The sequence below is a fragment of the Alosa pseudoharengus genome, unplaced genomic scaffold (genome assembly GCF_046254945.1).
Source record: "Alosa pseudoharengus isolate Yale_2024_CS ecotype anadromous, Long Island Sound unplaced genomic scaffold, YU_APseudo_1.1 YU_APseudo_1.1_scf_15, whole genome shotgun sequence".
Classification (NCBI taxonomy): domain Eukaryota; kingdom Metazoa; phylum Chordata; class Actinopteri; order Clupeiformes; family Clupeidae; genus Alosa; species Alosa pseudoharengus.
Window position 1 is genome coordinate 17,366,798 of NW_027468620.1, and position 10,000 is coordinate 17,376,797.

Consider the following 10,000-nt stretch of genomic DNA (forward strand, 5'->3'; position numbering starts at 1 on the left):
TCATTTGGGAATCTGTGCATCTCAAAATCCTCTCGTGAATGATCCGCCATTTAACCTTAACAGAGCGGAGCTCAGCCCTATCTAGAGCCGTCTTGTGCTGGTGTGTTTGCACTTTACCGCGCTGGTCGGGGAAACAAATAAACAAACTTGTTAGCGGGACAAGTACATAAGTAGGCCTAGTTCTAAGTTGTGTTTTAGTATTATATTTGCATTACTTTAGCTTGGGTTTTGTATTATTACCTAGAAATATGCTAACCATTCGTGCTTCAGTTCCAGACAGGTCATCATAATAAGTAATTAAAACCTTCGGGGCTAACGCCTTTCATTTCTGCTGCAGCAGGTTGTGCGCAACAGAGTAGACGGACATAAGATACAGTCTGAGGAGTTGCAGCTTTATTCAGTTACCCGCAGTTGAAACTAAACCTAAGTTTCCCTCACAAACTCTGTTTTGGTCGCTATACTGTAGCTTATTCCAAGCTGAGTCGTTTATGAGCGTTTAGTCCTAAATGAAAACGATTCAAACTCTCTAGCCGCTCACTCGCAATTCACTGACGTCAGGTTCACTTAAAGGAGCCACACATACTGTAGGGCTAGGCCAGTGTTTTTCAACCTTTTTTGTGCCACAGCACACTTTTGTCACTTAAAATGTCCCACGGCACACTAACATCCTGTGTGAAGAAAAAATAAACATACCATAGCCTAATATTTCAAATAATACACAGATATGGCCTTATTATGGCTTCTATGCAAGACCAGCTCAATAAAACAAGCTCCCTCTGTTTCATTTGTAGGTGACTATATATAATTTAATTGTTGTTTTGAACTGGATATGTGATGATTCTGTGAATACTGGATATGGGGCCCCGTTGTACAATGCCTGCATACCACAAATAGTGCAATCATACAATCAATGAGAGCATGTGGTTTTAAATTCTTTGATGCAACAGTTGCTTTTCTGGACCAGTGAGTGACATTTGGGTAATTTTCTGCGGCACACCTGATGATCTCTCACGGCACACTAGTGTGCCCCGGCACAGTGGTTGAAAAACACTGGGCTAGGCTACTGTTATGTTGTTGACTGCCGTACTATTGAGAACTATTATGAGTTCTGTCCATTGGTGGTAGGTAAAATTACTGCAATACAATTATGCTTATTAAATGCTTTCCCCAAATCACTTTTCACAATTTTTTTTCAAGAGTATTTTTTTTCGGTATCGGCCACAACAAACCAATAAATATCGGTTATCGTTATCGGCCCTAAAATTCCATATCGGTGCATCTCTAATGGGTTTCATAGCGCTGCATTTGCACGTGTAATGTGAACCCCCCCTTCAGGAGGTGGTGGCGCCCTTGATCTCGGTTAAGGGAGGGGCTGTGACACTTGAAGTGAATGGCCTCCTTCACACCAGATTGGAACCAACGACTCGTTCAAAGATCTCCTCCTTTCACAATCAAGCTATCTATCTAAAAAGCATTACTGTTGTCTGCTGAAACGTTATGTGTAAACATTTGATTTGTTTTAGAAGAAACTGGGAACGACCAGTCACCAAATTAACATTTAAACAGTAGAGCTGATCTGAGAGGATGTATGATTGCTTAAGTGAAGTGACACTGAAGGAACCGGAAAGAAACAGACAAGCACAGTCAAGTATGAACTGCCAGAGGTTCAATGCAGTAAACAATGGAACTAGACTGTCCCTACTGGCCAAATAAGAGTATGTTTCTTGTGAATTGTGGAATGTTTTTATAACATACTGTGTCACACATTATGAAATGTAAAGCACTAAGAATCTACTTACCTGTATGAAATTAGCTATATAAAAAAATTGCCTGGCCTTGCCATACCACTAATAATCATATTCCATTTATGAACCATTTAAAAGCTTACTCTTTATGGCAATACTGATGTAATTCAGTAAGTAGGCTATAACACATGACAGGCCATTGTTACAAGCTAGCTTGACATTAGGCTACTCTCTCTGTCCTCTGTCTGTCAGCCTTACAGGCCTACTACATATGAAAAGGAGAAATACTGGCTGGTGACAATTTAGTTTACTGTCCCATTTTTGTTTTGAGGCAGTTGAGTGCTAGTCCAGGTATTTTATACATTCCAGCACCAGCACACCCTCTCTCTCACCCCCCCCCCCCCCCCCCCACCCCCCCCCCACACACACACACACACGCACGCACACACACGCACACACATGCACACACACACACATACACACACACACCTGCCACCAGCCAAATGCTGGTCAAATATGAAAGTGGTTAGTAGATTTCAGGAACAAAGTAATAATTTAATATTGAGAGGCTGGTAAATTTAACCAAAAATCTGCCAGTGGCCAGATGTAATTTCCACCCCTGACACACACACACACACACACACACACACTTAATGCTGTTGTGACTGTAACCTCACCTCTTCACCTTCTTCAATGTGATAATCCTTCCTAGTGTTGGGACCGCCCACAAACATGATGTTCAGCTGGCGAAAATGCCTATGACAGAGATACAGTAGCCTAAATGCGTTGGACAAAGTCTGGACAAAGTAACCTACAGAACCAGGAGACAGATGTGCTGGATGTACAGTCAGTCAGATTCCAACATAGGCCTGGTATCAGTTCAGGGGGTGACTTTCAATCACAGGCCTGCACTTACTGTTAGGCCTACTTAACAAGTCATATAGCAACTTAAACTTAAATTATTTGACTTAATTAATTATGTCTGTCAAACTAACTGATAGGATACCAAATGTGTGCAGAACTCTCTTGGATCAAAGCCATTCTAGAATCAACAACAATAAATTGGCTGACAGTCACTTACATGAGTTTGTTGCACACTGGCGGCAGGAAGGCATTTTCATTCTCCGAAATCCACTTGCTCACGTTGACGAAGAGTGGTTCGTTAGCCATTTCTACAAACCCTATGAGAAGGTAAGAGTAAAGTGTGAGTTTCAGTATGTCAGACGCTGTCCTCCCTCTTCGCCTGAGCCGCAGACTCCAGGACTGACGAAATTCCCTTATCATGTTTATTACTGTTAGGTCCAAAATGCAGAACCGAGATTATAATGTAACATCAAGGGGGCGGGCGGTCTGAAGGTTGGGTTAACTTTTAGACTGATCTATTGAACTTGAAAGCTCATGATTGTGAACTGCATGTTTGCTCTGTTGATACGGTTAGCAAATGCATACGGCAAACTAGTCCTACATTTCAGCATGATTTCAGTATTACACAAACAAAACCGTATCTCTTTTCTCAAGTAGGCTTGGTACAGCCCCGCAAACGCACTGAGCCCTGCAGTGCAGTCAACCACGTCTATTCAGGATACCCTACATTACGCAATTTAAACACCAAAAGGGTCAGATGGGTTCCCTAAAAAATACACATTTGGAAGTTAATCGTTGAATGCTGCAAATAGATCATTTGGATGTACTGTGGGTCATCAACTTGTAACGTTAAGAACACTGTGGCTGAACATGTCCGTAGCCCATGTGTTGTGCAGTAGTGGGTTGGCAAAACGCTACTTCGCTTACAGTAACACTACATAAAGTATGCCTATTTTTTCTTTTCCAGAGGAAGGATGGACCTTACGCAGGTTAGCATAACCCCGTAGCCTACTAGCAGAACCTGCCTGCCAGTGTAGTATAGGCAAAGATTGCTTTATCAACCGGGCTGGCCCAACCAAACGATTTATTGGCATATAGCCATCATTATATTTCGCTGATCAAACACTCATAGTTCTGCGACGTTTGATAAATCTAAACTTTTCATCTTTGAACGAAGCAAATGCTTAGTTTGAACTAGAATGGAGCTTCTTAGCAGATGGCTAACATTATGCTAACGTTACATAGCCAACGAGGTAACTTAAGGCAGTAGTCAGACGAAAAGCTCTGTTATAAAGACTATGTGCATTGTTCAAGCAGAACATAAAACCATCTCAATATAAACGATGAATAATATCAGTTTGGTTAATATTTGATACAAACGCCAAGTTATAGCAACTGGATTAACAGTTATATTCTGTGTTGCTGGCCGGTGAGGACAGAGCTCCAGTGGCGCAATCGGTTAGCGCGCGGTACTTATACAGCAGTACAATGCAGAGCAATGCCGAGGTTGTGAGTTCGAGCCTCACCTGGAGCAGTATATTTTAGTGGGGATCACACGCTGACGTGAAAATAGTGCCACATAATGTGCAGTTGAAACCACTAGTGTAGAATTGTCATGAATATATTCGTTGAGAAATTAGATATAAATGTGACAAGTCCATCTAATGAAATAATACATGGCCATATTCTGTTAGCAGCAAACTGAAAGTTAGTGTAATATTTAGAATGTAGGGTAGTATACTGAACGTTAAAACAATCTCTAGACCCATATCCTGGATAATTGTATTTTTTACTGTCATCTTATAATGACTACAAAAGGAGTTTTCAATAGCAAGCGTAGTTTAAGATGGTTGTGTAGCCTATAGGTGTCACTATAAGACCATTTTTTACTGTTAGTCATTCTAGCCATGTTATGAATGGTCTATATGTTGTGCCTTATGGTGGCAGTATTGTCCCTGATTCGTTTTATGGTGATCGTTTTCTGAATGAGGCAAGCAGTGCTGTGGACTGTGAGTGGTTGACTGATTTTTGAATGAAAGTAGGCCTAGTTTGGATGTGCTTTCTGTCTTCTCACATTGTATGTCTTTGGATATTTTCAATGTACGCTAGTTTCCAGCCTTAAGGGCAAGCTGTGTTGGCCTAGGCCTATGTTGTATTTTGATTTGTAACTCAAAAGTGATCAGTAATAGACAGTGATGGATACAGATAATTTTCCATACTGAAATCTCACCAAAGAGTCTCGGTGTCCTGCATTATGGTCAGATTGCCGTTTCATCTCCAAATGAAAATGAGAAAATTGAGTGGAACAATACACATAATGTCAGATTGATGAAAACCCTTGAGGCAGTGTCATTTTTTGATCATCTCCACAGAGTTAATGCTAACGAGTCCAGTTGGCCCTTATCTTGTTAATCTAGGACACTTGTCTTATGTCAACAAGCCTTTTGACTTTCTAGTCTGGAAGACATATTTGTCTAACGCGCAGGAGGACTCAGCCTGCTTATCACTTCACTTCTCAGTTAAATGTATTTATCCTCCCAGTAATAACTAAACAGCCCATATGGCTGCAATTCATTGTAATTAAAATAAATTGAATGACTGTAATTGAAAATAGCTCACAATGCATTTGTTATTATTGTTGCTCATTTTTAACACACAGGCACACATGCACTTTGTGCACATAAACGTTAGCTGGTTTTGCCACAGCCCCTGGCAGTCCTTCAGAAACAAGAGCGAGAGAGGGATGCCTGAGGGATCTCACTCCTCGCACTGTATGCAGTTACACTCTAAACGCCCTCCTCAGCCTTCACAGGGCTGAGCAGCTCCTAGAGTACACACACGCAAACTTGCTTACACACACACTCACACAACAACGCTCTCTCTATCTCTTGTGCTACACATCCATACACACACACACACACACACACACACACACACACACACACACACACACACACACACACACACACACACACACACATGTCTGAGGCCTCTGACTCAGCCTACAGTCACATGCTTGCAGCCAACAGCTCTCTCAAGACGGAGAATCACCCAACACAACTGGTTTTTATGTTACAAAACATTTTGTTGTGTTTACAGTGAAAGTAAACAACATGTGCACTGCTTCAACTAAAACAAGACAACAACCAATCCTGAGCTTATTGGAAATTGCACTGTGACTGAAAACCATGTGTAGGTGCACAAAAATGAATCCAGACTTCACGTTTACTCAGAGAAGTGAGGCAATATACCAGGCCAGCTCCATCTGATACAGGTTCTAGCCTACGCACATTTTAATGTGTGGCCTTACTGATCTGTTTTGGCTTTGGTACAAGCAGAACTATTTAGAAGTCTTGACGCATTTGGACTCATTATCCCAGTGAAAATCAAAAGAAAAAGGCATTGGCTTATTTTGCTGGGGTATGGCTGGAGCTGCCATGTGTGTAGAATGTTTATACTTACCCATGTGCGAAGGCTGTGTCATGAATGTTCCGAGCACACAGATTTTTCCGTGTGTTCCACGGAGGGTGATTCTATTTTAGAACTCGGGATAAATTCCTGCAGGCCTCTCATGCGTGTGGTAAAGGCACACAGTGTGTCAGTACCCCCATACCCAACCACACATACACACACACACACATACACACACACACAACACACACACCACACACACACACACTCAGACTTCTCCATCCTTCACAGGCTACCGAGCCTCTACAGCGCTGTGCCAATCAAAACCAGTGACCTCAGCTCTATCCCCCCCCCCCCCCCCCCCCAGTCCAGTCAAATGACAGATCAACCTCCCCTCTCCACCAATCAGGGAACACAACACCAGTCCATGACACCGTTCCACCATACCCCCACTACCACCCCCCCACCCCTTGGATGTGTTGGGGCAGGCCGTGTTCCGTCATAGGACATTGAACGTGTCAGATTGCCTTCTCCCTGGGACTGATCCTTTGACAGGCCTAATGAGTACTTTGGACCGGGCCTCCGCATCCTGCCTTTGCATAAGCTAAGTCATGGCCAAGGCCAATACACAGCGTTTTGTTCTGGCCAGGAGCAGAGCCAGTTCAATCAGCTGCTATTAGAGGGGAGAGAGTGCGACGGGTAGCCACTACGGGTGCCCCGCTATGGGAACTGCAAATAATGATAGAGTATCTGTATGCAGGGGACACTGGCTACGGCCTGAACCCAGTCTTGGCACAGGCACGGTTGGAATATCCAGTTTAGTGGACGACTTGAGTACTTTACCAAACTTTGTGCAGTGCAGTGCCTTCTCTGTAGCATAATAGTCACGCTCACAGTTTTTATCAACACAGAAAAATAATAGTTCTCACTGTGTTATATTTGAGGGACATGTGTAAAGACTAAGATTATCTCCCAACCCAAGATTCAATATCATGATTGTATACTAGATGCATCAATTATAAGTCTGCATTCTGATTTCGGTACTGCTTTACTGCTTTATAGTTTGTTGTTTTGAAAAAAGCTGTCATTGGCAGAGACTGCTTGTGGTTTTAAACCGCCTTTAAAACAACAGTGTATGATTAGGCACAGATTGTACGTATCTAGTCATACAATGTCTGTTCTACCTCTTTCTTAAGTTTAACTCTGTTTTACTGAATGTGAAGCACTCCTGTTGCATTCTGCCTAGGCCCTATTTTCATTGAAATTAACCTGGTCAGTTCTTAAGTGGGCACAGGAGTCTGTGTGGAGAGGTTGCCTCTCATAGTGTTTACGTGGAGTGGAAGAAGAATGTCCCATCTCCTCAGCGGTGCCGCGACATGAATGAGTCCATTATTAGTCTGCGAAGACAAGCCGTAAGCAAGCAAGTGCGAGTGAGTGAATGAGCAAGCAAGAGAAACTGGGTTAAGGAGTTCAGGCCTGCCGGCAAACACCATCCCACCAGCGCTCCCTCCTCCCCCCCCCCCCCCCTCCCTCCCCATCTCCCTAAGCATACCCTGAATCCCACCCACCCCCTCGCTCGGCTTTCCAAACACGCAAACCTGGGGTTTTGACATCACTGCAAATTAAATGACTGAAATTCACATAATTGACTGTTACGGGGAGAGCGCACAAGAGCTGATTCGAAAAACATGGCCTGGTGGCACTTGGGGATTGGAACCCTTCCCTGTAATCCCCTATACAACCCCCCTCCTCCTCTTCCTCCTCCTCCTCCTCCCCCAACCTTGAACAGCCCCCCACCTCCTCTCACACACGCACAGACACACACACACACACACAACCTCTCACCCCTCTCTCAGGAGCTCTCCAGGCAAGATCCAGCTAGCGTGAGTCGAGAGGAAAGAGAGGTCATGCTAGTCTCGTACTGGGCTGTGGTGCGTTAGCGCTCCTTCCAGTGACCCACACGAAGACTCCTCCCAAGATATGCCTCCTCTGGGGGTAACTACACCGCCCCCCTCCCTTTTGCGCTCCAGGGGAAGGTGTGGTGGTAGGGGAGTTGGGGGTGGGGGGCAAAATGAGGACAGCAGAGCCACAACCTCTCTCTCCTTCACTGTCAGCTGTGGAAACAGAGCTTGCGTTGGGGATGGAAGGTTCCAGACGGAGAGAGTTCTGGAATGTTTCACAGGCTGTGACAGGTTTTGTTGGTACAGTGTTATGCTGGAGTGTTGTGTTTTGTTATGTGGCAATGCAAGGAGGTGTTGGAAGGTTTATTTTACAATGATTATTACAGTGACATTCAAAACTTCGGGTTCACTTATGCAGTTACATGCAAAACCACTGTCTTTAAGGTCACACTCACACACACTGACTCACTCACACTCACTCACACACACACATGCATACATAATACAAGCACACACACACTCCCTGATGGTGTGTCGGTGTGAAATCTGGATGCTGCCCATACATGCCCTGTATGAATGGGAGAGCCGATGCAATCCATCATCCCTGTGTGCTGTCTGTACTTGCGGTGTGGCGTGGGAGCGATTGCCAGCCTTTCAAACGCAGACAAGACGAGGTGGAGCGTGGCCAAACACATAGCCACTGCCACAACGCACTTGTCTGTCCAAACATTTTCAGGAATGTTTTTTTTTTAAGATGCAACAGATTTCAGCCCCCACAGAATATGTCACACATTTCCCCCTTGTCAACATAGAAGAGAGAGAGAGAGATAGAAAACAAACTGCCTGACAGGAAAAGTACTCTTGAACAGTTCCTTGATGAATAACGTCCATTAGCTCCAACAAGGTCCATAGCTGTCTTTCAGTTATACGAAGACAAACAGGATTGCTATGCATTGCTAATACTCTTTGAACCATTTTATGAAATAACGATTTAACACTTCCTCAACAGCTCTCACACAGCTGAACAATAACCCAGTCCTAGTTAAATCACCACCTGACTAGACCACGGTCCATGTCACTTGCAATACATGTGTGTGGAAAAGAACCGTTTGACATTGACCTGCTTTCTTGGCTGGAATTGGGATGCCTTGCGCAATTAACACCTGCGTTTTATCATGTCAGCGCTCATGGAGGGCGTGCTGGGAGCAGGCCTCGCTGACGAGGTGGCATTTGAATGGGGTTTGAATGACGTCTGAGTGCGAGTTAAGTGGCCAGGCTCTTAACTGACCCACATTCGGTGAAAGAGGACATTTTCACGACAAGGTGAGGCAGGGCGGGGCGAGGTGGGTGTGTGGGGGAGCGCTTGGCCGGAGGGGACCCATTTAAACAGAGCGTGCCCTTTTGCAGTCCAGCTCTGTGCTTTTATCTTCGCAACCACATCTGCGCTGCAGGGGCCCTGGACTGTCGCTCGGTGGAAAAATGAATGAATCATAGTCTTTTACTGCACTCTTTCTTTCTCTCTTTCTGCTGTTCTCTGTCTTTCTATCTTCCTCTTATTTCTCTCTGGCTTTCTCTCCCTCTGTGCTCCCTTCTCTCTTTCATTTTCCTCCCTCTCTCTCTCTCTCTCGTTCTGTCCCTCCCATTTTGCTACCTCTTCGTCTCCGTCTCTCCCAGCCTTCCTTTGTCAAACATGCATGTCCTCCAGTCCATGCCCATGTGTATTTCCTGTTTGAAGAAAGAGACGTCTCAAGGTCTCCGCTCTCCGTCTGGCCTGGCGTGCACCAGGGCTTTGCCTGTAAACTGGAAACAGGTCCTGATGGGAAGGCTAGGCCATAGAGAGAGGGGTTTTCGGCAGTGCAGTGGCACATGCTGTCAGCTTGTAAACATGTCAGGCGTTTCCAGGAAAACTGAAAGACATTAGAAGTACTCATGCTGTCATGATGAGAAACAGACCATATTTTTGGACTAGTTAGGAGGCAAACTGACTAGGGGAATAACAGGACATTTCAGATGTATCTGAAGCATCCAGGTAAAATATTTTGGACTTCTGAGTTCACAGTCTTATGCACCACGTCAGGT

The 10,000-nt window shown here is 44.5% G+C and overlaps 1 protein-coding gene, 1 long non-coding RNA gene and 1 other non-coding gene across 3 annotated transcripts in view; 2 read left to right on the plus strand and 1 right to left on the minus strand.

Moving 5' to 3' along the window:
- haao (3-hydroxyanthranilate 3,4-dioxygenase) overlaps positions 1–3,333 on the minus strand; it is an 18,706-nt gene extending 15,373 nt beyond the window's left edge. Inside the window, exons 1-2 of the mRNA XM_076285763.1 lie at positions 2,827–3,333; positions 2,423–2,501 (exon numbers count right to left, since the gene is read on the minus strand). Of these exons, the coding sequence (XP_076141878.1) occupies positions 2,423–2,501; positions 2,827–3,029 (282 nt within the window). The 5' untranslated portion in view covers positions 3,030–3,333. The remainder of the gene's footprint in view (positions 1–2,422; positions 2,502–2,826) is intronic.
- LOC143124330 (uncharacterized) overlaps positions 2,850–10,000 on the plus strand; it is an 8,454-nt gene continuing 1,303 nt past the window's right edge. Inside the window, exon 1 of the long non-coding RNA XR_012987024.1 lies at positions 2,850–2,936. This is a non-coding gene — a long non-coding RNA (uncharacterized LOC143124330). The remainder of the gene's footprint in view (positions 2,937–10,000) is intronic.
- Positions 4,050–4,143, plus strand: trnai-uau (transfer RNA isoleucine (anticodon UAU)). Its single transcript has 2 exons — positions 4,050–4,087; positions 4,108–4,143. It is a non-coding gene; the product is annotated as a tRNA-Ile (tRNA).